Genomic DNA, 21835 nt, shown 5'->3' on the forward strand with positions numbered 1-21835 from the left:
CAAGAGAGAAAAAAGAGAGGAGAAAAGAAGGCAAAAAAATGAAAAATGCCCATGTATGGTCAAATTTCGATCTTACGAGCCGAGTTGCAGATGTGCATATGTTTGGTGCTAACCATATGCAAAAGAGTTTAAATCATAATTGGCGCCCAGTGGAAGGCTCTACCCTCATCCCACCCGGCTCTCCATGTGATGACTTTTCCTGAACCGACTCAGTTGTGTTAACATCATTCTTATTAGGGGGATCGAAATGAAAAGCCTCCAACTATCGAGCAATTCTGAATGCTAAAAAAAGGGAAAGAAAAAACGACTAGATGTTTCATTCAATGAATGCACCTCTCACTCAAAGAACTTAACCGTTTGAACTACTTTTATTTCCTCCGACACACGTTTATTGTGGGAATGATGGCGTGATTGATTGTTTTCACATTTGTGTTGTGATGCAAAGATGTCAATGTTTTCCTGCTGCAAATGTATATCAGAGGTTCAGGGCAAAAAAAAAAGAGAGAAAAAAAACCTGACATCCCAAGAGCAGCTTTTTCAAATTAGGAGCCTGCAGTACCCAGCCAAAAGCCACAAATTACCCCCCTCTAGCAGCAGAGAATTAGGAACAATTTTGTGTTTGCTATAAAAAAGCAAAGGGAGAGACGAGGAGAGAGAAAAAGTATAGCCTGCACTGGGGACCACCAAAGCAGACAGGGATAAACAGCACATTCAGCCGCAGTTTGGGTGGCGGGCTGCACACAGGCTGGCAGGGAAAACACACGGGCCGAGAGAGAGAGAGAGAAAGAGAGAGAGAGAGGCAACGGGAGGAAGAAGCAGGGAAAGAGAGGGAGAGGGTGAAAAAGAAAGTCTGAAATGAAGAAAAAGAAGAGTGAGGAAGAGGAAAAGTGGAGGAAAGAACAAGAGAAGAGAAAGGGCTGGAAGAGAGGAGAAGAGAAGAGAGGAAAAGAGAAGAGAGGAAAAGAGAAGAGAGGAGAGGAGAGGAGAGAGCTAAATTAAAAGACAGCTGGAGAGAGGAGCTGAGGGATGAGCAGGACGGGAAGAAGCAAGCGAAGACAACAGAGAGGAAAAACAAAGAGAGAAACAAAAGGACAACAACAAAAATCAATACACAAAACACAACAAAACAAACAAAACAAAAAACTCAGCAAAAGGCCTGGCGTCATAAATTTGGGCTAGACAAGAGAGGCGTGTGGTCCAGCTCGGGCCTATCGTCACTCTCTGGCCAGCTGAGGTAGAGCTCACGGCAGAAACGAGCCAGAGACGGGCTTTAGCCTCACCAGCACCCGTGTTTGCTTTGGTTCGGATTCCATCTTAAACCCTATTCATGTTTTTATTGGTTGCTTGTACTGGCATCCTATTAGAAATATCAACTGTCGTATTAGAGCTATCGTCATGGCAAATTCAATTGTGCTGATTCTTTTCAGGCGAGTAAAATATCTCTGGGCTGTTTTCGGACCCTGGCTGCCCTGTGCAAGCGGTCCATTAATGACTATGAAATCCAATGCCCTTCGCAAAGAGAGAGCCATTACTTATTCTACTAATACAGTAGTGCCTGGGAGGGGCACTCGGATACGGACCAACAACCAACATCAAAGGGCCTTACAGGGGCCACACATCATTTACAACATAGCCGCTGTTAGCAGCTAGCCAGGGTGCCAGCTCTGGGAGCTCCTGACACTCGCTTCCTGCTTGTGAGAGGCTTGTGGCGGGGCCTGTGTGTGAGCGACGGCCAAAAGGGCCCGAGACAGAGATGGCAATTCCAGCCCCATCCAGCGCCTGGGATCAGGTCTCTGGTCCTCCTCGTTGGGGCTCTGGTTTTGCGAGTAATACGCCCCTGCGTCAGAGCTGTCACAGCCAATCAGGGCTCCGCAAGTGCACCTACACAGAACCAGGTGGCATGGGGACATGAGGCCAAAACAATGTTCAACAAAGAGGGAAGAGAGGAGGACACAGGGGGGAGAGAGAGAGAGAGAGAGAGAGAGAGAGAGGACTAGAACAAGCTTTTCATAACCAAATGCCAGCCATCGCCATGTCATGGTCGTATGAGAGACTCACGGGTGGGGAATACGTACAGTACATGGTCTGGCCTTTATACAACCAGGCTGCTTTCAATTTGTAACCAGCTTAGCAGGAAGACGAAGACAATTTTTTTTTTAACACTTTTTATTGTTTGGGTGCTATATAAATAGAATTGAATTGAATTCTCACTCCTTATTGGTCTGTTGCTGTCCCATCACCTGGTCCCATACCCTGTTTTAGACCCTTCTGTGTCATCAAACATGCCCCTCTAGCAGTACAGACATGATGGAATGCACTGTTTCTGGTAGTACGGACCACAACAGAGGGGAAAGGTCATGACGTTTCTACTCCAGCTTGGTCTGGACGTCTTTGATGGTCTAAAGTAGGGTTAAGCCTGACTGCATGCTCCTACAAAACCTATACATAGAAACAGGAAACTGTTGCAAATGTTTTGGCATCCCACCCTTTTTCTTCAGGCTTTTGTTTCTCTTCTATAATTGTCAGTGCGGTAATTATAAACACATTGGGCCCTACACCTCAGGGTGAAATGATGAGGGAATGTGAGTGGAGAATGCAACAAGCTCATTTACTACAAAAAAAATGAAGAGAGAGAGAGGATTTGAAATGATCTCAGGCAAAACATTTGGACAGCCCCTCTTTTCTCTGGCAATAAACATTCTTTTTTTTTCTCTCCTATCTCTCTCTCTCGCTCTCTCTCTGTCTCTCTTTCTTGTCTATGCATTCTCTGAGCTTTCTCTCATCTGCCTCCACTTTCTCATGTCCTAGCCCTACAGTACATGCGCTCCTACTCGCTCTCTCTTTCTCTTTCTTTCTTTCCCTCTCTCTCTCTCTCTCTCCGCGTTCTTTCACTCACTCCTACTTTTTCACTCCTCACTTTTGTCTCTCCTCGTGCTCGACGCATGGCTGAAGTGTGAGCTCATTGGCCTTCTGGGTGGCTTGCCTGCAATGTGTCACTGTCATTGTAACAGCTTTAGGGGGGTCCCTCGCTCAAAATACACACACACTCGTACACACACACACACACACACACACAAACACACACACATGCCTGCCATATCACCCGCACATAAATTTGGGTTGCTGGGGCCTTGAAAGCACTAAACTAAGAGCGTGGGTTTTTAATGAGCCCAAAAGATGTGACACGCAGACTGGCAAGAGTGGAGGAAGGTGGTAGAGAAGTACAGAGAATGACAGAGGGAGAGAAAAGGGATAGAGCGAGAGAGAGAGAGTGAGCGAGCGTGACCAAGCGAGCGGGTGAGTGAGTGAGTGAGTGAGAGAAGAGGTGGGCTGTAATTGAATAAGTCTCAAGTACGAGCGACTCCAGTGAAGCGCCTGCCAGGAAAAGCAGCAGGAGCTGGGGGAGCCACGGGGGGTTTGGTGGGCTGAGAGCGGTGGAAGGGAAAGGTAGCCATGAGGGGGGCCAGAGTCACCACCGCGGCGGCCCCTCATGCCTCTGATCTACGGCTCAGCAGAGGCAGCTCCCGGCACGCCACCCAATACTCCCCATCTTTGGCAGCGCCAGCAGGGCCACCTTCTGTGGGTCACTTCACCACTACTCCTCCTTTCTTCATCTGCACCTTGTTTTCGACGCGGTGGAGGAGCGCGGAACGAGGAGCTGCAGCTCAGACACAAATTGTAGAGAGACAGCATACTTACCACACCCATGACAGTTACGAGACGGATTTACAAGACTGCACTCATTTACAGCGACGATAGACGAGACGCTGAGGCCTTTCAGTTTGCCTGGTTTTTTTTTACGCGCTGGAAATTTTTGAGTTTGAAAAAAACTAAATGACCACTTGAAATTAAATGCTGGGAGGTGGGAGCGGTATCGGTAGATGTGGCTCTTTCAGCACAGAGAACCTTTGATGGGTTTCCACTGTGTGTGTGTGTGTGTGGGGGGGGCATGGGCGTTCATCAGCCCCAGGCTAAGCTACTGAGCCTTGGCTGTGAGATGTGGGAGAGTCGGGGGGGATTTAAAAGAGCTGATTGGGGATGAAATGTACGGCTTCCCAGTCGGTCCCGACTGTGTTTGACTTGGCAGGCGTGTTGGGGGGGTGGGGAGGTGGGGATCACAATGGCGGCCCCACAAAATTCATTCCGAGTTACAACACTGACGGTTGCAGCAGTCAGGTTTCAACCCTACACACACAGGGAAGTGTGCCGACAGTGTGTGTGTGTGTATCTGCGTGATACAAATGCACGCACACACACAAACACACACACACACACACACACCACCCACAAACAAAAACGTGTTTTTAGTGTATGACTTTCTTTTACTATTGAGATGGTTGTATTCAGTTGTAAAAGAGCTGAGGCAGGAGGTAGACAGGAGGAAGCAGGAGACAAATGAGAACAAGGTCAAAGCTCAAGCTGGACAAGAACCTGAGACCCTTTTGAGCAACAGCATGCTGGAGGAAGGGGATCTCCATGTAGCTCTTTAGCAGCATCACTGCAAAATGGAAGGCAAGGAAGGACAGTAAATAAATATAAATTCTCAAGTTTTCACTCTCTCTCTCTCTCTCGCACTCACACACACACACACACACACACACACAACACACACACACACACACACACACACACACACACACTGAATGGCTACTTGTCTCACTTTAACACACACATACACTCGCACACAAACACAGTGGGAGTGTGAGTTCAACGCCTTCTGCGTTTGTTTTGTCAGGTGCAAGCATCTGTACCCATCATTAATCTCTGCCTCCTCCCAGCAAACCCCCTACTGTGAAGCACTCCTTCTCTCTCCCATGAGCCTAAACATTTAGAACAAATGTATCACCACCCCCCCAAGATGCATACCGCTCTGAAAATACTTCATACCGTCATATTTTTCCCATTTAAATTTGGAAGGAGTGTAACAGAAGAGGAATTTCTTTTTCCCAAACCAAGATCATCTCACCAAAAGAAGTATTATCACCATGAGCAGCTTCTCCAGCTCAGGGTCACGCAGAAGCACAATATATGCTACCGTTTCGATGTCCCTTCAGCCACACCCATCAACATCAACATCAACATCAACACAAACACCAAACTCCCATCAATCATATCAATAGCCTTACTATGACCCCTCTTGTATTCTGTTTATTTAGCTAAGATTGGACTGCAGAACTTTTGGTTGGACGCATTTAGTTTCTCACTACCCCCACAATTCTGCTTTGCAGGTGGCTCAGCGTCGTACCCTGAAGCTGGCAGCCCCAGTCAGCATGGCGGCTCACAAGAGACATAACAAACGGCCATACACAGAGCACCTAGCCACAGCAAGGGGGGACGCTGGAGTCGACCGTAGATTAAGCCCCAAGTACCGAAATAATGTTTGATGTCTGAGCAACGCAGATGTGTTTGATAACTCGTGTAACAGTACTACAGGATATGTTGTGCAGTGTTCATGTGTTACTTATTGAGTGTGTCTCAATAACAACACGGAACCAGAACAGCATGTGGGGGAGAATAGAAAGCTTTCTGGCTGAGAAACATTAAGAGTGAAATATTCCTCCATAGGTCGGTGGAGTTCACCCCGATGCCTTGATTCACACAAATGTCAATTTGAGTAAAATTGGTAGGCTGCATATTTTATGTGTATACGTTATAAAATAATGCCAAAATTACAACCCATCCAAATCGGGAGTATTAATTCAAGTATATGATTCTTCCTTTTGAGTTTATATGGTCCCTGTGTTAAATATTATCCAAAGGCATGTTACAGTGGGATCTGTTGGCGCACAAGAACAATATTTACATACATCATCAATTGATTTGTTAAACCTATAGTTATGTCTAGAAAAGAAAAAAAAATTGATTAACTGCAGGTAAAGCAGTGTAGCAATACAGAACCCATATTAATTCACATATCAACAAGACATTTAGAACCTTTAAACAACAACCTTTGGAACGAACCACTCTGTTCGCCCTCCCAGGAACGACCTTAACATGGCATTTTCTGAAGTTCAGACTAAGCGGAGAGGAAATCTACACTTACGTTTCTGTCTATTGCAATTAGAAAAACACACCGCTGAAGAGAAGAAACTCTTGTGTAAGCAAAGGAAAGATAGTCCATTTCTAAAGCGCTCCTAAAATCAGTTATTTGATGATTTGTTTTATGTTTAGGTTTAAACATTCCTTATGAGCCTAAATGTTTTAAACAGATTAAGCTGCTGGAAGCTATTTAAAGCCCCCCTGTATTTACACATTACCTCATTGCTACAACATGCTTCCATGAAGCCTACTTATAGCGTTGAAATTTGTATTGAATTTTCAAAAAGCCAGATAATCCCCCATGATTCTGACTGACATTTCAACAAGTGTGAACTATTACTAGAACTATTGTGCACAGTTTTAAAACTGTGTTCCAGCATATTATTTTATAATCTTTAACCAATTCGTCTGATAGCTTTGGCTGCAATACTACACTATTTTCTAGAAATTCACATTTGTCACAACTTTACTTGTCCCAACTGAATGAAGCTAGAAAATTAAACACAAATTAACTAAAAATTCAACAACCTAAAAGCTTACTGACAGGTATTTAAAAAAAAAAAAAAAAATGCAATCATCTGAAATCTAAGTGTATTCATTTAGCCCAATACATATTTTTTCTATACAGTATTTTTGAAATTTTTAAAAGTAGTCGTATTGCAGTATAATAAGAATTGACAGTGTTGAAATATGGATTGATCATGACCGTCTCTTTTAGGCTTCCTAATTATGAACATCTTCAATAACCATCATGTTTGTTTATATTAAGGCCTACTGCAGAGCATAATACAACACAATCTGGCACCCAGCACTTCATCCTCGCCTAGAATTGAGGAGGATAAAAGTATTTACTAAATAAACAAACACACCGCCCACACAGTCTTTCTTACTTTTCTAGGCAAATATTATCTCTTGCTTTTTTAAGTAATCACTCGTATTTGGATGATCTGTAAATGCAACAAGACAAACTTCCAAATGAGAAAAAAAATGATTAAGGCTCTTCATTTGGAAAAACACAAGGTGATCAAATGCATATTAAAAAAAGGAATTTATTACACAAAATCGCTGACCTAACTCTGATGAATCATTAAGACAATGTCATCAATATTTGAATAATGAGAGTTAATGGGCATATCTGAATTGTGACATTTAAGAACATGTCACCCTGGGTACCTGTAATTAAACAACTAAGTGCTGGCGTCGCCATGGTGCCGTAAAAGTTTATTGGCGAGGCCTGGACTGTGGATGGAATGGAACTTGTGGTACTCTTGAAGGTTTAGAAGATGCTGGGAGCCAACTGGATGGAGGGCGGCCGGAGGTAAAAACGCAGTTCTGGGGATCAGGGTTGACGACAGCGGAGTGCCGCGAATTGTGTCCAGGGACTCAAAAGCAAGTGCCTGCGATGGAAGATACGCTTTCGGCCGTGTACCTGCAGTTCTGGAGAAAAGAGTCGACAACGCCGGCAGGATGCTGCTGACAGGAGGGATGGTGGTGGGAGCACAGGACGACCCTGCGTGGTGCTCCATGCCAAGATTGTATAACTCCAAACAGGGAAACTGAAAGCGCGCCGTACCCATTCCATACGCACCGTAGGCAAAGCCCGGCAACCCGGTTACCTCCAGTGGCATCTCCTTCATTGTACCGAATCGGAAGTGTTGCCGTTTGAAGCGCTTTCTCCGACGCAGAAAACTCCCGTTCTCGAACATGTCCGACGACATAGGGTCCAGCGTCCAGTAATTCCCCTTACCAGGATTTCCTGGCTCGCGTGGCATTTTCACAAAACAATCGTTGAGAGACAGGTTGTGCCGGATTGAATTCTGCCAGGCTGGGAATTTCTCACGGTAATAAGAAAATCTTTGGCTAATGAAATCACAAATCTCGCTCAATGTCAAACGCTTTTTGGGACTCTGGAGGATTGCCATAGTGATTAAAGCAATGTATGAGTACGGGGGTTTCACCGTTGAGGAGCTGTTGGCCGAAATTGAACTGCATTTTTGCGACGAGTTGTTTTCTTCCTTATTGACATCTTGGCTTGGAGACGATGACGCATCCTTTGGTTCCGTTATGCTCCTTACAATGTCCAACGAACAAGCGTCCGGAGTTTTGACGTCTTTGTTACCGTCTCCAACCACGTCAATATCGGACTCATCCATTGGTTTTCTGTCCAATATCATAATCCACTCGCCGACCTGATGCCACCTGCGCCAACAGGCGGGATGAGGGAGATCTGACGCACGCAGATGCTCTCGCTAAACAGGCCGCCTTCAAGTGGTTCATTCACAAAAAAGTGCTGCGCTAAGTGAGCAGTTCCCCACCACCCAGGACGAGGGGGATCAGAGAACTACAGCATACCAGTCACACAATCTGGAAACCGATTATAATACCGTGTTTGTACGCTCGCAGCTGGGCTCTTCTATGCGTTTTTATGTGATGAGGATGACTTCCTTCTCTAGGATAAAAACAACATCCTCCTTATTTTTTTCTCCTGTAACCCTACCCGTAATGAGATCAGGAGACGGTGATGTCACAGCGCACGTTGTTCTTGAAAGAAGCCAAAACTCTTCACAGGACACCAACGAATGGCACGTTAAAGCTACCAAAATTAGTACTTCAAAAAAAGATGGCAAATCATTTTAGCATTACACACTTTATATGCGTTATAACATATGAAGTCTCATCCGTTTAAATTATCTACGACTAATCCGATTTCACAATTAACTTCAGAAGGGCCAAAACTGTCTAAAAAGTAGCAATTAATCCACTGCTCCATGCCTAACGAAGTTTATTAATCGAATCTTATGCAAGTGTTAAAAGAAGTCTATTTGTGTGTAATTTAAGTAGGCTATTTCGACATTCTACTGGTTGCACTTCTCTGCCATAACACGTTGAAACACTGTCGAAAGTTTCTGCTGTAAATATTTTAACATCTTCAATAGCTTAATTGACTTGATAGGGGTTCGTTGTTGATTGACTGCTGATATGCAGTGCAGGATGGGTAAACTAAAATATTTTCAGCGACTAGGCCTATTTATTATATTAGCCTGGCTCGATACGGCTCGTTTTTTAATCTCTGCAAACTCTTTCTTTCTTAATTCCAATGGAAGGGCAATTGTATTGCCCACCAACATTATGCAAAAAACATCTCCTGATACTTGTTTTTAAGAGTTCCATAGCTCTGTGCAACTTACACACTGCATAAAAAAAACTCCTCATACACACACACACACACACAAATCTGAAACAGGTCAGATTTAAATCGCATTGTAGGCTACTTGATTTATTTCTTAAAGAAAAAAAAAGACAAACTAGCCGGCTTTAATTATATACTTAAAGAAAATGAAAATCCTGAAGTACGTTCGTGGGTATAGGCTACTTTATGTAGAGATATGTAGTGTTTAACTGGATTATCATATTTCCTGCGTTGATACCCAGTCGCTATGGGGTATATAAGAGAATGTGGGTGGGCTGCAGTTCTGGCAAGGCTGAATATTATTCCCTAATGTATTACGCATTTCTCTGATTCACAACGCTTCCCAAGGGCGAGAAAGGGATTCCAGTTATCACGTGATGTAATCGAGATTCCCATTTATTGAAAACGCGCAAAAACTTTATAGAAAACGTTCAATCCATTCTCGCCTTGAAATGAGTTGCTGATTATACATAGGAGGGCAGAACACAATAGTCGGTGTTTTTCTGTGAATGTTTTTGTTATGTTATATACATTGAAGTTATCTATATCCATTTCCACAATATAAAATTAACTAACCCTAGATCATTTTATTAAAAAATTACTGTTGTCTGAATTCAAGCGTCTCAATATAGACATAAGGCTTTGGCAATACAGTATTAATGATTTTTAAAATGTCATCAACATTTTTTATTTAGTTTTCTCTTGGACATCATCCAAAAGTATATATCTTAAAGCATACATTTTCTGAATAATAAAAAAATCATATCTGGCTGGCAAAATAATTATGAACAGTTGCCTGCATCCTGTTGAATTATAAAAAAGGAAAAATCCGCTAGACTACTCAAATCATAAAATATATAGTATATATTTGTATATAATTTGTGTCTACTAGACTATGAATGCCAAACAAAGCGGTGCTGAAAACCTTTCAGTCTACAAATAGGCAAAGCCACCATGTGGCTAAAAAATATACAGCGCACACTAAAGGTGTCCATTATTAACATGAGTGATATGAAATGGGTTGTCCAATTACCGGTGCGAGGCCATATCCATGGAGAAAGAAGCCTACACAAACTCTCGGAGTTAATTTCATTCAATTATAATTTAATTCACAATCCTACAAATGTGGATGCATTACCACAGGATTCATATCTTATATTCAATCGTTTCATATTCATTTAAGTTAATAACAAAACAAACATTGTTAATGTTAATCCAAAAACAAGCAAAACAAATGGAATTTCACCAAACAAACTCCATGACAACAAACATAAAAAATAACTTAACATACCATTAGAGGCTCTGTATTTTTGAGCCATCTGTTTACAATCAAAAGAGCACCCTTTTGAGAGTAGTCTCCAAACCCTGAGGAACAGTCTTCTGGTACATGCAGCCACTTCAGTGTGTGTTCTATCAAGCATAAAATAGGGAACAGCATTGCACAAAATACTCAGTCCAAGTTCATTCCTGAAAAGTGTGTGAGGGTGCGCACATGTGCATATATATGTGTGTGTATGTGTATACGTATGAGTGATTCAATTTCAGCCAGGGTGACCCTAGGCCCAGTCTGGAGTGCGCAGTTGTCAAATGAGATTTGTGAATTTGTGCTGACAGGCCGACTTGCCTGACATCTCTTACTTTCAAACAGTATTATCTCCTTCTGCTTTCCCTTCACTGCTGTTGTATCAAAAGGCTGGATAGGTGGAACTGGAGATAACTGAGGTAGGCGCCATGTTGATTTACACATATCCGGGTCTGGAGAGATCAGTGGTAAGGAGGGCAGGATACCACAGTCAAAAGGTGCCCGACACTGGGCTAAGGCGATGCCCTACCAGCCGGTCCGCTTGTGATGGGAAGTCAGCCGCAGCACGTCTCCACACTTGAAGCACTGGGACCTGGACTTGCCATCCTTCCTGGGGATGTGCCAGCAATTCGTACAGCGCACACGGTACTTCTTATACCTAAGACAGCCAGGGCCAAGAAGCAAAAACACACACAAAGCTCCATGATGACATACAGTATTTCTGTCAAATTTAATATTAAGTAATAAAGACAATAATAGGAGTAACAGTAGGGAGTAGTCTCCAAACCCTGAGGAACAGTCTTCTGGTACATGCAGCCACTTCAGTGTGTGTTCTATCAAGCATAAAATAGGGAACAGCATTGCACAAAATACTCAGTCCAAGTTCATTCCTGAAAAGTGTGTGAGGGTGCGCACATGTGCATATATATGTGTGTGTATGTGTATACGTATGAGTGATTCAATTTCAGCCAGGGTGACCCTAGGCCCAGTCTGGAGTGCGCAGTTGTCAAATGAGATTTGTGAATTTGTGCTGACAGGCCGACTTGCCTGACATCTCTTACTTTCAAACAGTATTATCTCCTTCTGCTTTCCCTTCACTGCTGTTGTATCAAAAGGCTGGATAGGTGGAACTGGAGATAACTGAGGTAGGCGCCATGTTGATTTACACATATCCGGGTCTGGAGAGATCAGTGGTAAGGAGGGCAGGATACCACAGTCAAAAGGTGCCCGACACTGGGCTAAGGCGATGCCCTACCAGCCGGTCCGCTTGTGATGGGAAGTCAGCCGCAGCACGTCTCCACACTTGAAGCACTGGGACCTGGACTTGCCATCCTTCCTGGGGATGTGCCAGCAATTCGTACAGCGCACACGGTACTTCTTATACCTAAGACAGCCAGGGCCAAGAAGCAAAAACACACACAAAGCTCCATGATGACATACAGTATTTCTGTCAAATTTAATATTAAGTAATAAAGACAATAATAGGAGTAACAGTAGGAGGTGTCACATAAAAGTATAACTGTATTAACTGACTTCATAAATCTTTGGAGGCAACTGGATCACGTAGGAGTTTTTTTCTAGAGAGCCTTCATAACAGAATTATTTAGCATGTTTCAAAAAAGAATATAGTTCAAATTGTGGGAAGAGTGTTAATGGAGCAACTTGAGAGATTTTATTGTTGATGCGCTAAATACATACAAAAATATTTAATTTGAGGCCTGTAATCCCATGTGACCATGCCTGTGTCCTCAACCCCTCACCTGATTCCACAGGCGTTGCAGAGAGGTGTTCCGTCCTCCGCGTCCCTCCACAGAGGAGTCTTCCTAGTGCAGCATGACGCACACGTCTTAGACTCTGCTGGGGCATAAACTCAAATCAGTATTTCCTTGTCCTCTATAAATGGCAGCACTCAGAACACTTGCATTTGTGTGTTTCACTGAAGGGTAAACCAGGTCACTACGTTATGCAATGTCTGGGATTGGAACCTAAAACCTCAACAGTGAATGTTCAACACTTTATCAGGTGAGCCACAACAACATGTTCTAACGCATTCCCTTAAAACACTGCAGGTACAAGATCACCTTTGCTTTTAATTTATTATTACGGTAAGAAATTACATAATGGCTTCGGCTCCAGAGGTGTAAGGTCTACCTTAATATCTACTTGCTGAAACCCTTGAGTAAAATTGTCATTAATTATATTCTTCAGAGGGTCCTGACTGGGTTATATTAATTTATATTTCAACAACATGATGGCAACTAGATGCTTAAATCCAAAAGAGCAGAACTCTGCATTCCTGAAGCGCTGTGTCTGACAGTGTCATGCCAGGAGTAAACACTGCCCCCTACTGGTGAGAGTGGGGTTCTCACTGGAGCGGCTGCAGGGTTCACTCTCCTCCTCAGAGCTGCTGGCCTCCTTGGGCAGACGTAGCGCTCGGCACCTCCGCCTGCAGGCTCTTTTGCGCAGCTCTTTCCTGTTGTGGGTAGAGAGACATGAGTGAGTTTTAGCTTGGCTACAGAAAAAAAAACAGCATAGTGCACACATGGTGTTTGGAGTCTCCAAGGGAGAGAGATTGAAGAAGAATTGTAGCTAGAGGCCGTTTTTGTTTTCTTTACCCATCCTGGTGCTTACTTAGGCAAGGCGAAAAGAAACAGCTGCCTCTAATTATAGACTGAGTTTTTATTAATTTGTACTTTAATACTGTGTGGTTGGAGGGTATGCTTACATACAATATCAATATTAAAAGCAGATGCCAATGAGTGGGTGACATTTCCAAGGCATAAACCCAACATATAATTCAGGAGGGCAAAACACAAGGTCGAGGATAAACACTAGGCACGTTACGCTGGTCGATAAATCCAGCCAAGCCCTACCTATAGTTTGAGGTTATGAGTAGGCGACATTGGTTGTTGCTGTCATCCAGCTCAGTGTTCATACTGAAGATCACCCCCTGGAGGTTCGGGTTGCGTGGGTCTGCGCTGCGGGAGGGATGGGCCTGCTTCCTGGGCGTCCTGCTCGGCCACTTGTTTGGCTGGGGGCCCGTCTGCGCCGGGGCCAGGGTCTGGGCCTTCCCCGTCTGGGCCCCCGTGCACCCCCCAACTCCTTGGTCGTGTCGACTGTTATGGCGCGGCCCAGGCTGCCCTGCGGGTAAGCCGAGCTCCAGTGTTGCGCTGGAAATCCCCGGCCCTGTGTGCTCACGCCCTGTGGGAGGCGTCATCTGCGAAGGGCTGAGCGGCTTGATGTTGTTATTGCAGTCTAGGGCGAAGCCAAAACTCTGTTTGAAACCCCCCTCTTCTGCTCGAGCCGGGCCGGGCTCCATCGCAGATCTGGGGCTTGGACTGAGTTCATCGCCCTTTCTGGACAGACTGTGGGAAAGTTTGTGGTCCACTTGGCAGTCTGAGGTAGGCTTCTGATCTGACTGTGGGGGACTCTCTGTGCAAGGTGAAACTACTACTTTTACCTCTGAGCACAGCAATGTCATGGGTTCCTCCTGGTGAGGAATCTGCATCCTGCATTCTGTGCCTACTGAAAAGCTGTAATTGTGATCTGTTAAATTCAATTGCCCATCTTCTGTTCCATCATTGGTTACCTGAGGTGATTTTATTGCACAGTCTGGTATGGTGTTTATGCTCTGAGGAACACTGACCTCTTCATCGACAATGCCAGTTTCCCCTCTATCAGATACAATGCTGTACGGCTCCCTAATTTCATTTAAAGTGTTTGAGGTGGAATTTTCTCTGCACCCAGACTCTGCATGGTTACTATCTCTGCTAGGATACAAGAAGCCCTCTGAAGGGGAATCAGTTGACGGAGCTGTGAAATCCTCCTCCTCTACTTCTGACTGCCCTGAGTGAAGTAGTTTCTCACACTGCTGGTTGATCAGACTCATCACCTCCCAGGGACTGCTGCCCTGACAGGTATGCAGAACGGAGAACAAGCCTGAGAAGCTTGGCTGTGAGGTGCCCTCTCTACTCTTACCACCAAGGAACTGAGGGAGACAAAGCGAAGTAGGAGGGGACTGCCTTTGTTCAGGGGTTTCATCTGGAACCTTTGCTTCATCTGACTTCACATAGTCTAGCACTTTGGCAGGTAATGCCAACTTTGAAGCTTCCAGCTGGAAGTAGATAATGGAAGACTGAGAGACTTTGTGGTCTTGTGCTTCAATGTTGTCCATGACACTATGGGCACCTTTCATGGAGCCTTGTAAATTCTCAGCCCTTGTGCTCATCTTTAAATGTGGTTCACTGTGAAAATCATAAAATATTATTTGAAATCACCCCAATTCGCCATTATATCCATAAATATTTGGTAACCAGATAAAAAAACCTTCTTTAAGCCATTCATTATTAACTTTTAGTAATTTCAATAGGTTTATGAGACATACATAAACCCTAGTTGTCTTCATACATTATATTATGGGCTATACACAGAACAATACCAACTAACTGACAAGGAAAGATTATCCGTAAAATAGATTAATCAGACACAATTAATAAGCCTACCTTTAAGAAGATAACGCTCACAAGCATGAATAAGTAGGCCTATATAGGTTTAAGTCAAGTTTATAGTTGCTTATATAAGTTGTCTTCGGCTAATAGGCCTTCAATGGTATGCTTTAAATCTGACTTGTAAACCTATTAGCAAGATCTGTCAAATTAGCATATGTGAAGCTACTAGGATACGTTGTTGGGAAGTTTTTTCCGCACCGTAGATGTTACAGATAGGCCTACATACAGATATTACATTATTTTACGAATTAAGGAAGATTCTTGAAGACATTATCAGTTCTACACGTTTTACCTACAATGTAGCCTTTTTTTTTTTAGACCTGTCAGAAAATGTAACATTAGGCCTACGTTCAGCATGGCCATCTCTGACTTCACCTGTATTGCAGGGCACGCGCCTTGATCAGACGTTCAGATTGAATCAATTTAATACACAGGTAAAGCGAGTCCGATCGCTTGGAACACTCCGACGTTAACAAAGACGGTTAAGGGAAATCAATAGCCTCGTATAATTGTTACATTTCATTCAAGCATTTGTAGATCAGTCGATCTTCACAAAATGTTTGCAAATGGATCGACCGCATCCCAGCCTAATGCAATGAAATCCTGCTTGAAATATGGCTAGGGTCAAAGACATCGCCTGAACATTCAGACGACAACAAAATATACGTAAATTATCGGTAGTCTGATTAATTTGGCACATAATGTATCTGACAAAAGTATTACCAATTTCGGTTGATGGCATTGCGGCTTAGTCACGCAATCTGTAAATAAATGAACATTTAATAATACACGCTAATATGTCCACGTACCATTTCGTATTTTTTTTTCAGTCTGCTGATCGTAGTTGAAATGGTGATAATCTTCTGGCCAGATTCAAAGTTTGTACTTGCGCGTGTCACGTGACCTTAGCTTTTCCCTCACGTGCAGTATCTCCGTCTTGATAGGTTAAATACCACAGGTGTTTTGAATCAGGACGTTTATCTCCCAGAATCCTCAAGAGATCAGACCTTATAAATGTATTTTTGAATGCTGTGTCTTGTTTGAGCGAGGAATTCGAGGGAGAGTTATGTTGTCCTGTGTGTAATAGCTGTTTGTGATGAAATGAGACTCTTTAGGCAGCAATTGTGAAGGACAATGTATAGCCTGGCGTCATACTAGAACTCGTTTATGGGGTCGCCTACCTTGTGCGAAGTTGAAGCCTTCATAATTGAGTTGCGACGTTAGCAAGTCGAAGTCTACTTTCGAATTGATTTTGGAATGCAGTTTGTGTATTGTTCTCCACACCCGAGTTAATCTTGTCCTTAACAAAATGATCTACGCGACAGGTCAAAGATTTTACGGAGTTGCAGTTCATATAAGGAAATAAGTCAATGCATTTTGTAGGCCAGTTCTCAACCTTTTTGGCTCCAATACCCAAACATTTTAAGATACCAGTGCACTCGCGACCCAGCAATTAATAATCGGCATGAATCAGGCCCATAATTAAACTATTGTATAGTTATTATCATTACTACCACTACTACTAGGCTTAATACTATACCACTGTTTTACCATTGAAAACATATGCAACTGTTTAACTCACTCAGGATCAGTTATGCAATCATGGACTTAGGCCTATTAGTATACAATGAGAAATCATGGACTTAAGCCATACATTTTCAACTAAAATGTTGATACATTTGAAATATCATGCAAATTTGATAGCAGATATTCCCTAATGGACAGAGGGAGTATGGCTTGAAAAAAAGGTTTTACATTTACAATTTGTGTAGGAGCCATTTCTATCCACCTTTTAGTAAGGTCTATTTTAGTATTACTTATTTTAGCCACTTGGGGGAGTATTGCACTGGGTGTGGCATGTCACTGGGAATTGGGTATATCTACAGGTGTGATGAATCAATTAGGGAAAGGTGTGGTTGGCGGGGAACACACGGTTCTTTCCGTAGTCGTGAAACCCACTTCACCGACAGCATCTTATTTATTAAGCACTGGGTGAAAAGACTAATTTATGTACAAATTCCTACTTTTATAATAAACAGGAACACCACCCAAAGAGAGCAAATGCCTGGACCAAGGATTATTTGCTACGCGCTGGGAACACTTTGCCGTCCACACTGAGGCTTATAGGATACCCTCCACATTTTGTCTCGGGACCTTTTCAGAAACTCCTTCGACCAAAGTTTGGGTCGCAAACCACTGATGAAGGTGATTGTTTGCCACATGACTTTTGCTAAAGTTTTGAATTTCAGAATTTGCACAAATTTGCAAAGTTTGAGAGAAACCTGAAATGTGTTGAGTTTACCCTAAGGCTGATTCTTCACTTGTGCCTTAATTTACCAGTGCTCTTGTAGTAATACTCCTACAAAATGACCCATGTGCTTGAGAATACTGATTGTGGTGTCAGACATGCAATCATACACAACACACAATGACATTGCATGAGTTTAAGAGTTTTATTAAAACCCTAACTTGTAATTGCATTACTTGTACAAAAGTAATGGTTACATTGTGCGCATATATGACAGTTACAGTACAACGGAGAAACAGGAAAGGAAAAACATTCTGGACTGAACAACTGCAGAAATACTGTTTACATGTGGTTCCTGCTAACTTAATTGAAATAAATGAAATTATTAAAATGAAGCAAGTATCTGTTAAATGGACCAACTACAGAAGCTGTGTCTCCTGCCAACAGACACTAATCACTGAAATCTACAGATGAAGCAAGATGCGTCATAAGTTCAAAGACTGCAAGAAACCCGTCAACTTTCCTTATTTGTAGAGAACTCCGGTAACAGGCTGCATTCGCGGGGGAGGGGTGGGAATTGGATAAACAGCCCTGCCTTTTATCACAGTATTAATTCCTCTGGATATGTGACTAAAGTGGCAAGTTGTATGGTCAGATGGGACAGCAGAGAGTGTGTAATGTTCAATGCTGAGAACTCTTGTAATGTTTGTGCATCTGACTTTTTTGGTTTGTTTCACCAATCATAGCAAGGAATGTTCCTTTGTTTCACAACACAAAAATGTTCATGCCTGAGATTGTCTGACTTTTTCAGATTTTTTTAAAAGAACAGTAGTTTTTTTAATAGTTTTGCGCTTGAGTTTAGTTTTGCACAATAGGTGAGGTTTGTATGGCCTTGTGTTGCTTGTATGCAGTAAGTGAAACTCAAATGTGACCTTTTCAATGCAATGCACTTAACATACATCTTAAGGAGAGAGCCCTGAACCAAACAGAGGTTTTTTGGGGGGCTTGATTTTCCTTTGTGTTCAGCAAGAAACCCACTGTTTATCAGGGTGACCTGTTGACCTCATATCCCAGACCAACATACTAACAGCCTTGTCTCGTTACCTCCCACCCCAGCCGTAAACGTTCAATCTTCATCACAGTTCACCCCTTAATCAGTGGGGTTTGGGAACATGGCCGTCCACGTAGAAGTTGCGGGTGGTTTTGGGCAGTGTGAGCTCGATGCCCTCCAGCTCCTTGGTCAGGATGATCTGGCAGCCCAGGCGGGAGTTCTCCTGCAGACCGGAGGCCATGTCCAACATGTCATCCTCCCTGCAGGACACCAAAACAGTCAGTTAATTTAACATTTGATTTTGAACACAGGAAATGACATTGGTGGATTTCATGTTAAATATGTTGAATAAAACGAAAACTCCTTAAAAGGCTGAATAACTGTGGACAGGTGTTTTATTAGTTCATTCGTACAAGATAATTTACCATGCTTTTTTGACCCACTCAGTACACATTGAAGACATTCACTGACGGCCCTGTGTAATTGCTGGTTGTTACCAAAGTATCTACCAGTCAAGCTGCTACAAATGCATAGTTCCATTATGCTGCCGATACGGTTGTTGGTCAGGTACAAATAAAAAAAAATCTCTGTTTAGTCAAATTGAAATGCATTTTACATTCACAGAATATTTAACGTAAAGTAACGAAAATATGAATACCTCTCATCTGGTTCTGGCAGCTTCTCACAGTAGTCTCCTTGTACGTACACATGACATGTTGAGCAAGCTAGGGATGCTTCGCAGGCTCCTTGCAACAGAGAACACAAACCACACATCTTTTCAGTAAGACTGCTCCTAACAACAATTGAGATTTGGTTGAGAATTTTCGTTTCCACTCAACACTTGAAACACAAGACTCTTGGAAACCAGTCACAATAATTTACTTATACCACCTACATACCCTCCAATTCAATGCCATGCTTATGAGCAAGGTAGAGAATGTTGTCCCCAACTTTGGCCCTGACAGGTATCCGATGTCCAGATCGATCTACGTACACCACATTCACTCTAAAAGGAGTGAGAAAACAATGTTCAACAACCAGTTCACACATTCTGCACAAGAACTTCTGACCACTGAAGTGTAGCATCGTCAATAAAAAATGTTAAACAGACTTTTTACAAGAAACCGTGAGGGCCACAATCTGCCATGAAACATTAACTGGGTAAAGTCATACTCACACATCATCAAGATCTTCTGCATTGCTATGGTCTGCTAGATGGTAGTGACCTGTATAATTCAGATTCAGATATTGATTAAGCAGCATCAAATGAGAAGTTCAAATTAGAAGAACAGTTTCTCAGCAAACAGCAATGTTAAAACACTTAAGTATAATCTCACCTATATTTCAACAATAACCATAGCATTACACAAGTATCCGTTCATGTTACCAAGTGGCGTTATGACCACTTGGTAACTTTGCCTTGCATCAGTTTTGTAAAGTTGGCTTGACGTTTGTTATTTGGCGGATATGTAATTTATGCTTTCCGTATATTCAGACAGGACAAAACATTCAAACTCAATTACATGATTAAGGTTGTGGACAGTACACTATTATATCATTTGTGAAAAGAAAATTACACTGTATCTTGTCGCTATCATTTTTTTTTATCCAGTTTCAAAACGAATGAACTAACTTTTAATAACAGGTATTTTAAACACTTCCTGTTTTAGAAGCTTTCCTAGAGAAATATTCAATTAAAAAAATCCATAAAATGAATTATCATTCTGATTGCTGTAGTAGTTCCCAATCACAGTGCGTTGCTTCCTACAGATGAGATGTCTGTGTGTGAGTGTGTTATATAGTGCAGGAGCGAGGGAGCCGCCACAACCACTTGAGGGGGCAAGTGCTCACTGTATATCTGATATCTATATATTTTTTTTACAGATGTTTGGGACTTTTGGTAAGCTGTTATTGGTGCTTCAACCTGAAAAATGAATATTTTCATTCTATTCTATTTATTATTCTATTTACATCTTTTCAAATTGGCGAACTACCTAAGAGGCTGTGAAATCACAAAGCCAGCAGATACAAGTTGCTATCATATAGAAATATTCTCCAGAGATACATAGCTTTTATGAAAATATAGCCAGTTTACACATTGTTCCATGAAGTTTGACTTCTCACCTGTAGTAGACTTAGAGACACCCTCTAACGTCGAACTACTACAACCATCAGAATGAGTATTTTATCGAATATTTTTGTTAATATATAACTATGCTTCTAAAATGGGGAGTTTCCGGTCGTTGAAAGTTAAGTCAATAGTTTCGGAATTATTAGAATGTTTGAGGTGTGAGTGTGATATTAATCATTTGCAATATCTCCAATACAAACTGGCATGACAATTAAAGCGAATATCCATGAAATGTGTGATTTGCAGAAGGCACCTTACACAGATCGCAGCAACTGAAGGTATCGTGAAAGTGTCAGAAAGCTGTTGAATAAAAATGGATAGCTTATCGATCGACTTTCTTTAGACAAATCTTATTATAGTGTACTTTCCTTGACCTCGATCATGTAATTAAGCTGGGGTGCTTTGCCGTGTCCGAATGTTCGAAAAGTGAAATTCTAATAATCCACCCAATCATGTATATCATCCCAACTTTACCCAACTCCTTGCAGGTTCCAAGTGGACAGTTATTTAATCTAGCGTATTATTACAAACATGTCGCATCTTAATTATATGGCAGGTTAGCTAACTGTTATCGTTAGCCGTCAGTTTAATGTTAGCAAAACTGCTACTCACTGATAGATGTCTGAAGATTCCTATTTGGCGTGCGAAAACGATCTAGGGCTCGTCCTTTTGTTCCACCCGTAAAAGCATTCCTACATACATTGAGTCTGTTAAAAGGACAAACACTACAGTCTGGTGCTACTCTTGAAATTCTCAAAGTCAGATGCCCCACGCTCACTCGGGCAGCAGCGGCGGCCGCCATGACAGTGTTTTGATCACGTGATTCCAAGGAGCCATAAGAAAACAAGATTTGGAAGATGACGTATCACATTTTATAACATTGCTATTTTAAAACCATGCTTCTTCATTTTTCGCAACAGCACTGATATAGAAGACATATTGCAGACCATCTAGAAACATTATAAAATATAAATGTGGAATGAAGCCGATCAGTAGCCTAAATCGCACTAGAAGCCTAAACTTCGTCACTGCATACAGTTGTCAATTGACATGAAACTCCACCAGCAGGGGGCAATATCGTTTTAGGAATAATTGCAGTTCCACCGGCGTTTTATGAATGGTGTCTTGAACTTCTTCTGGACATTGGAAGTTGGTGTGCAGTTGCGGGAGAATTAAATGCTGGTCATACATAAGGATGCCACTGGTGGGCTGGTTGATTCTTTGTTGCTGCCAGAACTCATTCCTAGTTAGCATTCTATTAGGCTGACGTTCTAATCACACCAATCACGCTGGTCTTGTAGTAGTTTAGCTTATGTGTAATTACCAGTAAACATGAGATTAGCCATGTTATGTGCAAACATTTAC

The 21835-nt window shown here is 42.4% G+C and overlaps 2 protein-coding genes across 2 annotated transcripts; both read right to left on the minus strand.

The window, feature by feature from the left end:
- Nucleotides 1-7226: 7226 nt before the first annotated feature.
- On the minus strand, nucleotides 7227-8213 carry LOC308379653 (forkhead box protein D2-like; the record flags this gene model as incomplete). The annotated part of the gene is made up of 1 exon (XM_080856880.1): nucleotides 7227-8213. The coding sequence occupies one exon, from the start codon at nucleotides 8211-8213 to the stop codon at nucleotides 7227-7229; it is 987 nt and encodes a 328-aa protein (XP_080713006.1).
- A 9295-nt stretch (nucleotides 8214-17508) lies between these two features.
- Nucleotides 17509-21272, minus strand: fdx2 (ferredoxin 2; the record flags this gene model as incomplete). Its single annotated transcript, XM_080848624.1, has 5 exons — nucleotides 17509-18599; nucleotides 18998-19085; nucleotides 19239-19345; nucleotides 19517-19565; nucleotides 21083-21272. 5 exons carry the CDS (start codon nucleotides 21270-21272, stop codon nucleotides 18443-18445), a joined length of 591 nt encoding a protein of 196 aa, XP_080704750.1. The 3' UTR covers nucleotides 17509-18442.
- Nucleotides 21273-21835: the final 563 nt, after the last annotated feature.

Source organism: Sprattus sprattus (genome assembly GCF_963457725.1).
Source record: "Sprattus sprattus genome assembly, chromosome: 1".
NCBI lineage: Eukaryota > Metazoa > Chordata > Actinopteri > Clupeiformes > Clupeidae > Sprattus > Sprattus sprattus.